We start from the raw sequence: 15,125 nt of genomic DNA on the forward strand, positions 1-15,125 counted from the left end.
AAGATCCTTCTCATCAAGTGATGAGGGCTTAAAAAAAGCCCCTTAACATCAGACAAGGTTGATACAAATTGCATGTGTATGCCACTGACCATAAATGACAAACACAAGATGACAAACTTTCACAGAAATGCATTATTAAAGATGGTCTGCAAATAGTGCTACAGCCAATTGCTGTAGCCAGCTGACCCGGAGCCCCAAAAGATGTCAAATTTCCTATTTTGCCTGGTGGTCATTTGTTGGTTTAGAACAAAAGCTGGAGACAACACAGCAAGTTCAGTAACAAGAAATGAATTGCTTTGATCACATTAATCTTGCTGAGGAATTTCAGAGCTCTTGCATATATTTAGATGCTGTTGAGCAACAGAAAGAGATAACTAGAAAGAAAAATGTAAATATACGTGACTAAATTAAACACTGATCCTATCTTTGTAGTTAATATTCAGGGGGGATTCTGTACCTACACATGCTGTTCCACTACAGCAATTTACTTCACAAACTGGCTTCACCAGGGATTAATTTGTAATAAAAAAAAAGATTATGAATTGAACGTGCTTTGTTTGCATCCACCGGAAATTTGTTTTGGCAACAGCTTATATTAAGTACTGATAAGCAATCTTCAGAGCTTCAAACTCATGATTAAGTTCCAGCTCTGCCATTGACTTATGTGGTCCTGGCAAACCAGCACCTCCATGTGCCTTATTCTTGTCATCCATAAAAGAAGGATAATGCCTACCTCCGCTTGAAGATAAGAGTACCTGACACGTATCCTATGCAACTTAAAATGAAAAAAGTTATGGACATAAGCACTTCTTACTATTTGATTTTAATATATGATAGCCTAGGCAGACTGATTTATGCTAGTACCTGGACGTACAAGCTCCTTTGCAACCAATCATTCAGAACACAGCCCATCTCTTAGAGACCTGGGATTCTAAAGAGTTTCATCTATTATATTTATCAACAACTCATAACCCACTCTGACTTTCTGACTAATTAACCTTCTTACCTCAGGCATCATCTCCTCAATGAAATGAATTGTGTAGTCAATGTTAAACCTGATTACTTTACAGAGAGGAATCTGGAAGGAGAACAGAAATGCAGTATGAAAAACTGCAGAGCGCCAAACGTATAGTTAACACAATTTTGTATGCAAAGGTATTGCTGTCTGCTGGAAAGGGCACTTCCTAAACAGCTGCGCTGGGGGATCAGGCAAAGACAGGAACACAAGCATGTACAAGCAAAGTAACAGGTCTAACCTCCACCTCTGTACTAACACAAAGCTGACAGGACCATGGCAAAGGAAGATTAAATAATGCCATCTACTGGAGATGAAATTTTGTTTAGAAGGAAAAGCAAAGCTCAGGTAAACCCCTATCTTCTCTCACTTGCCTATCTGGAAGTGAATTTCTTGTTGGGTGTCGCAACTCATCAGTAACCTGAAGGCAAGGTGTTTTAAGCACACTGCCAATTCTATTAGCTATACAGTCTTAAAATACAACTTCAAGTCATGGCAACACAATGTAAGCACTTCAGGGTAAATTTATAGAATGATACTAATTTCACCCAATAAATACTCTCACAACATTACTACTAACCAGTAAGACTTATATCTAATTTATTTTTTCAATTTGTAAAGTTTCCTTTGTTTGCAAAGTTCATGGATTGTTGAAGGTGTTTGTGAGGTTAATTGGATTTTTTAAAGCAAAAATGCTAAATTTCCAGAAGACGACAGAAATGCCTAATCCTACCCTACACATCTATAGCTCTCAGCAAGTTTTACTATTCACTGGTCTTGCAAGCATTAAAGGATGTTAGAATAATGGTCTAAGTGAGGCTACCTATGTTTATTTGCATTGATAAGCTGGCAAATAAATACCTGGATGGTGCTGGGGTTGAACTGAAACAAACAGGCTTGGCAGAGGTGCAATATTCTGTTTGCATCTTCTAGCAAGTCAATCAATTATTTCATCTACAAAACCTGTTCATATCTGTATGATAAACTGAGCAGCTACACCAAACAACTAAACAAAAAACTGTATGTCCTATAATTTGATACAATATTAAATGTGAATAAAAAAAAATAATCTTTGAAGTCAAATATACCACTTAGAATCTGAAGAGAGGAGAACTAGTCACATTTAAGTCAGAGGAGTACCTGCTTACTTTCTAACAAGTTTAACTAGGAGAGGATACTCAGAAAGTCAGCAGCCTGTGCTATTTTCCTTTGTATTAAATAGAAAATGAATGCTTTAGAGAAGTGACCATGACCAAAATCTCCATGAATAAGAGATAGAAACACACAAGAAAACACGTAGCAAAGGAACATGTGGTCAGTTCTATAAAATTGTTTTGGTGGTTACATTAATTATAATTTTTTATGACTGTTCTAATTATTTTCCCCATAATCTGACCTGCTCAATGATTACTGGGAAATAGTATGAATGGGGTGAATTCTACTCTCTTAATGACTTCTCATCAACATTACAGTCCCTCCCTCTGACCACCAAAAATAGCTGTCCTATATTATGCAAACAAACAGTCAATAAAAAGTTTGCTTTGTTCTCAGTATGTCTCAGTTCCAGCATTCTTACATTCCAGTTCTGTACTGATAGCCAGCCTTACACTGGGTTTTGGCACTGGTGGTATACCTAGCAATAGGCATTAAATCAAGGAAACAAACAAAGGCTGGAACTTTTGAGAAAAACAAAAAAAAAACCAGTTCCTGAATTATCAGGATAACAAAAAAAAAAACATTCAAATGTACAGAACGTTATTATTTTTGTTTTTCATTCAGATATGGCTAACTCAGCTTACACTGGAAAAGTCAGGTACCAATCGTGCTCCCCTTTTTGTATATGCTTTCAAAACTTTAATTGCCTTTAAATACTTACAACTTTTAATAAATATCAGTAACTTGCCTAGTACCTGAAGAACCTGAACAGATGTTAGAAAGTAGTGGATACATCTAGGTAAGTTTTCAGAAGAGGAAAAACCTTTTACACTTGATCTCTGAAAACAAAGCCCATCTGTCACTTCATAAAAGGAAAACTTTTTTATATTGCTGTTTTTAAAACTATTTCAACCTAACAATGCTCCTCATCCAATTTAAATCTAATGAACAGTTTTAACTATTTATTCCATGGTTTATTTAGCTTCCAAACTGTAAAATACATAAAAACATGACTTTGATGCACATCACAGTCTCACAGTTTGAAGACAATGCTTACAACAATTAGTCACGACAAAACCTGAGACTCAGTAGCACACATCTTTCCCCTGTCCTCAAAACTGGCAAGATGTTTGTTACAGGCATGTACTGCTGTTTTAGACAAGTTCTGCTTCAGGAAAGAAACAGCTTGACTTCTAATTAAACCCCATGTATGTAGCAATGAACATACTTACATTTGTTAGTGGAGCATGTGCAAACATCGAGAACCCTTCAAAGATATATTCATGATCATCATACTCAATAACAGTAGGTCTGTCTGTCTAAAAAACAAAACCAAACAACAAATACCACCACCAGAGTAAGCAACAAGTAGCATTACTACTATCACTGAAAACAGAATTAGAGTCCTAGTTAAGATTTATAAAGCACTTACTAAGAAATTTGTGGGAGGCGACACAGTAATTCGGTAGTGGTAGAGTCTTCCAGCATTGTTGGTCATGGGGCGACATGGTTTAATGGGCTTAAAGAAAAAGAGATAAGTAGAACTATGTGTTGAGTCAAGGCAAATTTAGATTAAAAGAGAGAATAAAGCATTTCTAATAGCCATGAAATACGCACTAGGAAAAATTAAATAAAAGCAGGTAGTCATAATTAGGCATTCTGGGAAGCAGGGAAGTGGGGCCTTATCTACATTTTCACTTTCAGAAATATTTTTAAAGCTATTCAAAAGAAAAAAGTGGAAAACATTGCTGTAATTTTTTTCATCTTCCATTTGACTCTCCAACTTTCTTATCCACAGCAGTTAGTTGCTTATATGCCAGAACGTTATCCTCTTTGATATACATTTGTTTCAGGAAACTGATTTTAAAAGCTAGTGAAATGGAACCTGGACCTCACAAGAGAAGATCTCAAAGTATGCTATCAAGATAGACAGGTATCATCAGCTCATCTGCTTGGGGCAAATCCAAGGTCTGAAGAGAAGGGATTAATCCATTTATCACCAAGAGGGAGCTCTGGCAACCCTGCAAACCTGCTGTATCTACCAGGTTGCAATGGCTGCCCGTGATGCAGCATGAAATGCCTGGGACTCCTGTTCTCTTTCAGCTTGTTCTGAGGTAATCCAGTTTAAAGACTAAAAAAAAAAAATCCTCAGCAGTTAAGACAAAACCAGTTTTTCATATGCCCTACATCCAATTTGCTGCAGTTCAGAGGCTGCCACCAGCCTGTTCAGAATACGTGTGTCTGCATGGCAAAAGAAAAAGATCAAAATACCTCAACTGCAGCATTGCAGCACTACTATAAGCAGCATAACAAAAGTTGCCCAGATGGCAACAGTGAGATTGCTACACCACTACGCAGCTCTGTGCACTTTGCAAAACTCACCCAATAAGTAGGGTAATTACTCTGGCTGTTCAGCCCCAAATTAAACTTCTCACTGCTGCAATGCAAAAGCTACAAACCAGCCAGTCTAAAGATAGGCAGTTTTATCTACAGGACACTGTAAAACCTCATATATCCTAGGTGACCTTCTGAAACCTCAAATTCCCAGCTAGTCTTGCTCCAGGGAGCAGCTGCCTTGATGCAGCAAGCTTTATATATCCATTTTCTCCTGCTAAAATTTTCTCCCTCCTTCTCTGTAAGGAAAACACTAGAGACAATGTGAGGAAGAATGTTTACAATGGAGACATGCTCTAGTGCTAAAGCAAGAAGATATCCTGACAAGTTTCCTGTCCTGTCAGCAGCGGAATTACTGTTTTATTTACTTTCAAAGCAACCCCTTCACAAAGAGGGCCCATGTGAGATACTCGTCCACCTGAAGATGGTAGATCTTTAACAAGTTCTTTTTAATTAATGTAAATGCATTTCAAAAACTTAAAAAAAAACCCCAACCAACTGAAGTTAAACAAATACAAGCAAAAGTTTTTACTTTTCAGGTGGATTTCATTACTGGTATTGCATTTTTAATAAGAGGTTACAGAACTAGGTGATTTAAAGTTGCACGGGAGTTTTTACTAAGCCCATAAATCATGGAAAAAACCCTCAAATCAGCCCAAGTATGAGTATACAGCAGCAAGTTTGTATTCATAATTGCAATACTTAGAATTACTTACCTCTTCACCAGGATAAATGCCATGTCTGATTCCCGTTCGCCTGGCTTTAGCACTGCACTTGCACAAAGGTCCATCATTCATCTGCCAAAAACAAAATAGGATTCTGGTTTTATTGAAAAATGATTTTGGAAAAGTATGTTGGTTTTAATGCCTGCAGTGCTGATGCTTCTAAAAGCCTGTCATGCTTAGATTAAGTGAATGTTCTCAAGCCAATAAAACTGAAAATAGTATAGACTATTCTAAGAAAACTGCACAATAGCATTAGAACTTCATCACTGTTTCAGGAGCACAAGATGGAAAAATGCTCTCGGCAGAATTGTACCACTCTACTACCGTATAGAACTTTCCCACTTCTTACAGCACACCATCTGCCTGAAGTGAGATTCAGGTCCTAAACAGGCACATGCCAGTATTTACATGCTGAAATCCCCGTGTTCAAACAGTTCCTCTCAGTTCAACGACTGAAATCTCACCGCACATTAACCCCTCTGCAGTGTGGCAAGGCTACCCCCACAAGTATGCAAAGCAGACCCCTGGAAGACTTCCTTGTCAAAGTAGTAACTTCAAATGCATCCTCTGGGAACAGATCAGTAACAAAGGGGAAGGTGGGAGTGGGAATATCTACTTCAGTATTCTGTATGGGTGCATCAAGTAGCTGTATCAAAAAGGGTGCACACGGTATAGGGCTAGTGGCTTTCTTCTCACTTTTACGACCAAGTTTAATGGAGACTATCAATTACTGCAATACCCTAAAGCTTTCTGCTTTTAACATGCCCACTGCAGAAATACAACAAAAAAAACCTCAACACAAAAAAAAAAATCAAACACAACAAAACAGAAACACCAAAAAAACCCTCCAACCCACCAAACAGTCCAGAACCAAACCAGAAAAAACAAATGAAGTTCCCAACCCCAGGCTTTAATCAAGTTTTTCAAAGTTTGAATCTAGCAGAAACATCCTGGCTTGTATCAAAAATAGTGTGGCCAGTAGGTCTAGGAAGGTGACTGTGCCCCTGTACTCAGCATTGGTGAGGCTGCACCTTGAGTACTGTGTCCAGTTCTGGGCTCCTCACCATAAGAAAGGACACTGAGGTCCTTGAGTGAGTCCAGAGAAGGGCAACCAGGCTGGTGAAGGGGGTTGGAGGACAAATCATATGAGGAGCGGCTGAGGGAGCTGGGGATGTTTAGCCTGGAGAACAGGAGGCTGAGGGGAGACCTTATCACCACCTACAACTACCTGAAAGCAGGGTGTAGAGAGGTGGGTGTTGGTCTCTTCAGCCAGGTGATAGGACAAGGGGAAATGGCACAAAGCTGTGCCAGGGGAGGTTTAGATTAGATGTCAGGAAAAAATTCTTCACTGAAAGTTGTCGGGGCCTGGAACAGGCTGCCCAGGGAGCTGACTGAGTCCCCTTCCCTGGGTATGTTTAAAAAAAGGGTAGATGAGGTACTAAGGGATATGGTTTAGCTTAGGATGGGAATGGTTGGATTTGGTTATCTTAAAGGTCTTTTCCAACCTTATGATTCTGTGATTCTTCTTAGAAAAACCCAACAACCTTGCAATTCGAGGCAAAACCCCGCAGAACTTTCCATGCCATTATAAGCAGCCTGAAATTGGAAACAGTGTCAATGGCAGGGCTAAATGGTATCATCAACAAATAGACACAACATGAAGAAACTTCAGGAAGCAAGAACCACTGAAGTGCTGTTAATGTTGTCTTCAGAACTTCAGTTTTTTTCCTTTAGTTCCGAGATTTATTCTCTGAACATTAATCTCAGTTTAATTTTTTCCAACAGCGCATCCATCCAAAGAACATAAGGGGTAGGGCACTTCTTTCCTCTTTTGGGAACTTAGTCATGCAATCTTAACAAGGGTGACATGACAGCTCTTTGTCTGCACATTTTCTTCCCGCACTCTAAAAAACCCCTTGAAGAGAGTACAAGCTCAATGAAACTGAACAATGCTTACAGGTAAAAGCATACTTCCTCAGTGGCTCAGCCATAAAACAGAGCAGAGTTTAAAAAAAATGCAGTCAATAGCAATTGTTCATCGCTCCCCCTGAAATAAAAGCCTTACGGAGGCTAATAATAATCAGTTATTTTTTAAAAATCTCATCTTTAATCTTTAGAATCATTAAGCTTGAAAACTGTCTCTGATACATTAAGCACCAGGACCAAAAGAGTGGGAGACGTGAAGCACCTGTAAAGCTCAGGACTCAAAAAGCAAGTCAGATACCTATCTCTCTTGTCCCTAAGGACAAAGCTCTTGGACAAAAAGCATAAGAGCAATCATGAAGTATGATAAAATGATGCTGAAATAACACAATTTTACACAAACTAAGGCAGCGGCTTCTCACCTCTGGCCAACACAACCAGGTAACACTTGTAAGCAAAAGGCCACTGTGGTGGCATTGGCTTTAACAACTTATTTTCTGACAACTGCCAGGACTGCTGGATATAATCCAAAATAACAAACACACCACTCAGACTGAAGGGTTGGGAAGATCCATCCTAAAAATCTAGTTCCATGTCGGACGGTGTACTTGTATGTGTCAGTGTGCACGGCAATCATTCCTGGTTTATGCAGTGACAGTTAGAAAGCATTCTGGCATACCAGATAAATACCTAGGAAACCTTCAAACATTTTCAAATAAAACCTACTCAAAAGTAGTACAGCAGTGACAACCTCACCACATCCTGATTTTAGCCCCTTCAAGAAAGCTGATGAGTCAGTCTCAAGAAAGTTTTTGTGCAAGAAAGTTTTCCAGCAGGAATCTCAAACCACACACTCTTGAATCTATTAATCCTACAGTAATTCCACTTCTTTTCATTTAGCTAATGTTCTGGCCTAGAGCATTACTTTCAAGCGTGCCCAAGAGCTATGCAATTTCTTCAGTTAAATATCTAAACGGTTGGCTAATTTTGTTTTCCATACAAATATAAACAGCTAGCTAGGCTCAGGCAAATTATTATTATTTTTATAAACTAGAAGCATACATATGAGTCTGCAACGGAATATTCAACAGACCTTTGAATTACCACAGTGGCAATAAGCATTGCAGTATCTCTTGGCACTATGATTTGTTGCATACTAAACTCGTGCATCACACAAAGTGCCAGAAAAATACATTTACTGAGATGCCATCTGACAAGGAGCTAGAATACACTGTAAAACATTTAAGTGAGAAAGATGAAGATGGCAAATTTGCAAACAAAAACTAGTCTTCTGTGCAATGTATATATTCAAAACAACACTTCATGAGCTCAGCAATTACATTTAATGAAAACTATAATCTCCACACAATTACAAAAGAGCCATTAGACAAGAAATTAGGAGCATTAACTGCATATTTAAAACATTATTTATCATTATGAGCTGAGAGCTTTTAGGTGAAAAATTTGGAGAGGAGGTAAACATGCTGCCTTTTCGCCATCCCAGAATTAATCTGTGTACTTTTATCTCAGGGCTAAGAGGATAGTATTACCACACCGTTAGCAATTCAGGTTTTATTAACACTGAATAATCCCCAGGATTCATTAGCTGGAACCACTCTCTTGAAAAAAGTGCTTCCAAGAAGATGAGAGAGAAAAGGGGGGGGGGGGGGGGATAAAAAACGTGTAATGAAATGTAGTATCACTTGGCATGTTTGGCAACAACAAAGAATTTTAGGTCTGTAGGGAAGAATGACTTTCAAAAACATAGTACTTTTTCCTCTCACCGCACCTGTCCTGGATCATTGTACCACAGTTCTTCATGGAGCCGGTCAGGGTGCGCTTTTTTACGCTTTATTTCTGCAATGACGTCAAAAACTTCGGAATCTGAACTGCTGGAGCAGCTGCTGTCATCTTCAGAGTCACATTCTGAGTCACTGGAGGTCTCTGATTCACACAGGGAAAACTGAAGTCAGCTGAAAAACTCTCTTCTCCAGTATCAATGCATTCTCTAATGTGATATAACTGTGACATACTGAAAGGTATTAAAAGTTGTGCATGATGTTCACACTAAGAAAAAGAGGGACAGCAACTGCATAATGACAGCAAATGCTATGGCTATTGAATGCCTACAAGAACTGTATTTGTTTGCATGCATCAGATTGCTGCTTGGCTGTCCAGAAGCACCACCAATCAGTTGTAGAAGAGCAATTACTATGAGTAAAGTGCTCGTACCTAGTTTCACTTTACCTAAAAATGCTCCTGTCTGTAGGAGGATATTATCTGCTTAACAGCTACAAAACAGCACACATAGATAGAATTATAGAACATGTACTGTTAAACTAATTTTTCAAAATCCATTATTTCTGATAAATTCATTATCACATATTAAAAATGACAGACAAGAAGAAAGTCTGGAACTACTAGCTGAGTGGATCCAGCCGTAAGTGTTTTGGAAGCCCTGTTCTGTGAGTCTTCCTCCTCCTTACTTTTAGTTTTTAATGACATATTTCTTTGTATTAACTAAAACAATTTTCCTGATCTATCAGAGAGGAGAACAATGTTAAAAAAAAAAAGAACAGAAGATAACAAACATGTTAAAATGTCTCTTTTGTGGTCTTGTCAAAGTTATGTTAATAAGTGTTTGGACGATAACAAGAACCAAAACCAAACCCTCAAAAAACCCTAGAGCCTGTTATCACGATCTCTAACCTTCTGTGGTACTTATGAGTGACTCCTGTTCTTACAGATGTAGTATCACTCATTTCCACAGGTGATCTCAGCTCCAAATGAAATAAATGCCTTGATAGCCCAGACATATAGCATGAAGAAAGTAAGGTTTATTATTTCTTGGAAGGAAGGATGCAAAATATATTCCATTTCTAAGTTTTGACTGAAGAGCAAACACTAATACACTGCCAGTCCTTTGATAAACCGTGTAACGATAATTTAAAATAGGTGATTTACTGAATACAAGACTCTCCCTAGTCAAAAGAAAAAGTGGGAGAGACAATGAGTGAATATTACTACTAAAATATGCTTCCCCTTTTTTTCTTTAACCCAGATGGATTTTTATACAGTCCATAATTATGCATACAGTGTTATTAAGTTGTGTTATGGAGACTTATGATTTACATAGGTCATATCTGCTCAGTTGCTACTAAGTTTTGTCTGAATGTACATACATATGTATCCCTACAAACATTTGAGTTCTAGAAGTTTCTGATAAACATTAATTAGTTGTATAAGTCTAATTTTAGGTGCAAAATCAGAGTTAAGATGGAATTCTGAAACACTAATGTAGAACGTTTTGCATTTCACGTACTAAAATCAACCTTTTATGACCTCAAAGTGCTCTTCAAGTCCATCACTACCTCACGAGAATACACAATTACTGCGAACACACAGCAGAAAAGAGACAGCATTTACTGAAGTACAACATAAGACAAACAAGTAGATGCTGCAGAAGGATGTGTGTAGGTGAAGCTGACACAGAAACCAACTCAGCCCAGGAGACCAGTGCAAACACAGAGCCTTTAGATCCTCTTGAAAGAGTGGAAAAAGACACAGAGAAGTTGCTCTTGGCCCTGTATTTTAGCCTGGAGCAGCAAAGGAACTCTTACTGCAGAGATCCAAGGAATCAAAGCTTCACACAGGTCTGCTTAATGTAGTAGTTCTGTCCTGGCTTCACCCACAGGAGAAAATACCTCCTGAAAAAGCCTGCAGTTAACTTTGATTTAATTATGTCCAAATCCACTGCTCAGAAAAAGGTGTATCCTTTACAGAAGTGAACTCACATTTTATTTAATCTGTGTTTTTCTTTCACATTTATTGTATCTTCTTGTACTGCCTGCACGTAACTGCCCACGTCATCATTATATCTTCTTGTACTGCCTGCACGTAACTGCCCACGTCATCATATACCTGTATTTAAGCTTTAGAATTTTTGATAGGAGATTTTTAAAGAGTTGCTGGGTTCAGTTATTAATCTGAAGCAGCTCAATGGGCAGACATTAAGGTTAATTTAAAAGGCAAGCCCATAAAAGTATGTCCTGCTAATTCAACCATGATTTCCCCAGCAACTGATACAGATAACTGATATTTCACTACAAGAAAATCCCTACAGATGGTGCATGACAATGCAGACAAACTATGTTCTGAAAACTGACACTTCTGCATAAGATCACAGAGTTGCACAACCAAAATATAATCCCAAAAGAAAGATGAATGCAGTGCTAAAACAAGCAACCATATGAGTTTACCACCACTACCCTTGCTTCCTTTTTAGAAATGGAAAACCAGGAGCTCCTCAAAGCCTGTTATGCACAATGCTTTGACCTATCGGATTATTCGCAGTGTGTTTTGAAGCCATAGAATAGACTTCAGCATAAGACAGTGCTGGATACTCTCCATTTACACCTCAGGCTTTCTGGGTAAAGAATCTAGCTCTCCTCCAGTCAAAAGCAACAGGAAAACTCCCACAGACACCCAACAGAAAGGATTTAAAAAAAAAAAAAAGTATTGACCTGACAACAATTAGATACAAACAACTGCCAAACCAGGTTAATTACAGTTTATTCCAATTCAGAGTTCTGGCTTCATTTCTGCCTACCTAAATCTTCATCCAGCTTGGTCTTTGGTGGCTCCCATGGTGGCCTGGCTGCCTTGGCCTTTGCCTGTCGCTTTCCTAACTCATCATCAAACTTTTCATACAGATCTCGGAGCTTGCTTGTTCCTACCACAGTAGAGTCCCCCTGTTTATCAAGAAAACAAAACAATAACAACAGACAGTGTTAGCACACAAACACAACATACACCAGCATTCCAAAGAAAGGCAAGGGGGGGGGAAGATGAACCTTAGTAGTGCAATAAAAACATGGAGGCTTTAGCATACCATTACATTGCTCCATCAGATGAATTTGCAGACATATTACCTAATTTGCTGGTGCATTATCATCAAACCTTTGGCCTAACAAAGTAGAACCATTGGTAAGCATTTTTAGTACAGCCCAACATCGATTTTTTACCTATTTTCCATAGGTCTCTTATTTCTCAAAAATACTCCACAACCAATCACAGAAACACCAAAAAAACCACCACAAAAAGCTGGAAGCCTCCCCTCCACTATCACTACTCCACCAGCAAGTGTTACTGTCAAGTGCAAATAATCCTGACTTTCCAATTCTGTACATAAATTCTGTAAGGTTGTGGGAAGATGTGATGATTGAAGCATATTTGCTTAAATACAGCTGTAAGGGGAAGAAGAAACCCACCCTTCCCTCCTGGAGACAAAACAAAGGACCCCTCTGCCATGTAGCACTAATCTGAATTAAAACAGACAGAAGAAACTGATGAAAAAAGAGAATAGCAACAAATGAAGCCCTTAACAGGTTTAAAAGACTGATATGGTTGAGAGGAGAGAAGGATTAAGTGAACCCTTCAGCAGGATCGTGTTTTGTGTCATGTTAATCGAGTAATCAATAAAGGACTGTGAACAGCAATTTTAGAGTTCTCACAGACATACCACTTGATCCATAGGATCACTTGAATAATAGTTTTCAGAATGGGTACAGCGAACCCAGACAGGCTTAAGTAATTCCTCATCTTCCTCTTCATTTTTCTCAGATGCATTCTCCTCTGATTCCTTCTCTTTAATAGCAGCATAATTCTTCTCTTTGTTGGAACTCTGGTTCTCAGACCACCTCTCTCTGTCTTCCTCCCATCGAGGTCTCTTTCTTTCTCTGCTTGGAGACCGGCTTAGTGGGAGAAAACAAACAAAAGCAATTCTCTATTATTTTATGTGACAGTTTTATAATGGAAAAACAAATAGTTTGCTTCGGATCAGTATGTCGTTCTACCATATCAACTTGTCGTTCTACCATATCAACTACATCAAAATTCAACTGCATCTTTCTGCTTTTAACATGTAACAGAGTACATTGTAGTTCTGACATACTATAAAAAAGACTTAAGTTTGAAAGTGCTTTTGTACGTTAAACTTTATTCAAGAATTAGAATGAAACAACATGTTATTTTAGATTAAAACTCCTACTTGCATTCTAGATGACTTTCATTTAAGTTTATTCCAAAGTTAGAAACTTTGGAAGAAAACCCAATAGAACCCAAGAGTCACATCACACAGAACTAAAAGGTACAATATAAAGAAATTTTAATTAATAGCTCATGAACTATTTGCACGACAAAAGAACTAGAGGTTTATTCGGAGGATTATACAGATGCCACATTGCTTGTTTCATTCTAATTCTGGTACCCGCTCAAACACCCCAACTTGTGATATTCTTCATGTCTTGCAAGAATAATGCTTTCAAAAGTTGAATGTAGAAAAACTACTTTTTTTTTTTTTCTTTAAATCTCCTCTGTCTACGAAGCCAATAATGTTTTACTGATTTCGACTATGCAGGATGCAGAAGGAATCTCTCTATCTCAACAGTAAAAAAAAAACAACCCAAGCTCCTAAAATATAATCTAAATACAGACTGACTTTAAATAGCCTTGGTACTTTAGACACTGGAAGCAGATGTAAGAGGAAGTCTTTAGGACACAGCAGTAAAGCCCCCTCTCCAGACATTAATCTTGTTTCCAGGTCTACAAGGTCTTGAGATAGCTTACATTTGCACATACACACAGATGGCTGTAAGTTCAAGACGCTCATATTTTTCAAGTTTCAAACCAGGCACATACACACAGACTCACGTGTGGGTACACAGGGCCTCAGGCCCACGGGACTGACCGTAACCTTCCTTACCTTCCTGCTCGCTTGTAGTCTTTCTTGTAGGATCTGTCTGGTGACGGTGACCTTCTGCTGTCTCGGTGCCTGTGCCTCTCCCTCTCCCGCTCCCTTGGAGAGTGCAAAACAGAAGGTAAGTGTAAAATCTGGTATTTCATACATTCCACACTTGAAAGGAGCACAGAAGCAGGGCTCGTTGCCATTCTTCCTCTTCTGTTACAAGTGGCAGTGTGTAAGAATATTGCCTCTTTAAACATTGCTAATGCATTAAGAAGCAAAGTGGGGGGAACCTGTAACACCCACAATAGCTTTGTAAGTACAGCAGTCATTCAAGTGCTTCAGGCAAGGCCTCTCTTCCTGGCAATCACCTCAAGCACATACAAAACAATCATAGAATGGCATGGGTTGGAAGGGACCCCAAGGATCATAGAACTCCAACCCCCCTGCCACAGGCAGGGACACCAACCTCCAGGCCTGGATCTACACAAGGTTGCCCAGGGCCCAATCCAACCTGGCCTTGAACACCTTCAGTGACAGGGCATCCACTACCTCTCTGGGCAGCCTGCTCCAGCACCTCACCACTCACTCCGTAAAAAACTTCCCTCTAATAGCTAATCTAAACCTTCCTTCCTTTCGTTTTAATCCATTCTCCCTTGTCCTGCCATTGTCTACCCTTTTAAAAAGTTGATTCCCCTCCCGTTTGTATGCTCCCTTCAGGTACTGGAAGGCTTCAGTGAGGTCCCCCCGCAGCCTTCTCTTCTCCAGGCTGAACAAGCCCAGCTCCCCCAGCCTCTCTTCGTAGGTGATGTGCTGCAGCCCTCTAATCATCTTTGTGGCCCTCCTCTGAACCCTCTACAACAGTTCCACATCTTTCTTGTATTGTGGTCCCCAGTCCTGGACACAGTACTCCAGATGGGGCCTCACGAGGACAGAGTAGAGAGGGACAATCTTCTGATGGAGCCCAGGATACCATTGGCCTTGCAAGCTGCAAGTGCACACTGCTGGCTCATGTTAAGTTTCTCATCCACCACAATCCCCAAGTCCTTCTCAGCAGGGCTGCTCTCAAGAAGCTCTTCTCCCAGTCTGTATCTACGTCTGGGATTCTTCCGACCCAAGTGCAAGACTTCACACTTGGCAGTGTTGAACCTCATTAGGTTCACCCGGGCCC

General features: G+C 39.3%; 1 protein-coding gene across 1 annotated transcript in view; it reads right to left on the reverse strand.

The window, feature by feature from the left end:
* Nucleotides 1–15,125, reverse strand: part of DROSHA (drosha ribonuclease III) — a gene marked incomplete at its 5' end in the record, with an annotated part of 72,383 nt that overhangs the window by 53,023 nt on the left and 4,235 nt on the right. Inside the window, 8 exons of the mRNA XM_084280055.1 lie at nt 1,007–1,078; nt 3,403–3,489; nt 3,603–3,689; nt 5,281–5,361; nt 9,002–9,156; nt 11,822–11,963; nt 12,734–12,965; nt 13,976–14,068. Of these exons, the coding sequence (XP_084136181.1) occupies nt 1,007–1,078; nt 3,403–3,489; nt 3,603–3,689; nt 5,281–5,361; nt 9,002–9,156; nt 11,822–11,963; nt 12,734–12,965; nt 13,976–14,068 (949 nt within the window). The remainder of the gene's footprint in view (nt 1–1,006; nt 1,079–3,402; nt 3,490–3,602; nt 3,690–5,280; nt 5,362–9,001; nt 9,157–11,821; nt 11,964–12,733; nt 12,966–13,975; nt 14,069–15,125) is intronic.

This window comes from Gallinula chloropus, assembly GCF_964237585.1.
Source record: "Gallinula chloropus genome assembly, chromosome: 2".
In the NCBI taxonomy this organism is placed as follows: Eukaryota; Metazoa; Chordata; class Aves; order Gruiformes; family Rallidae; genus Gallinula; species Gallinula chloropus.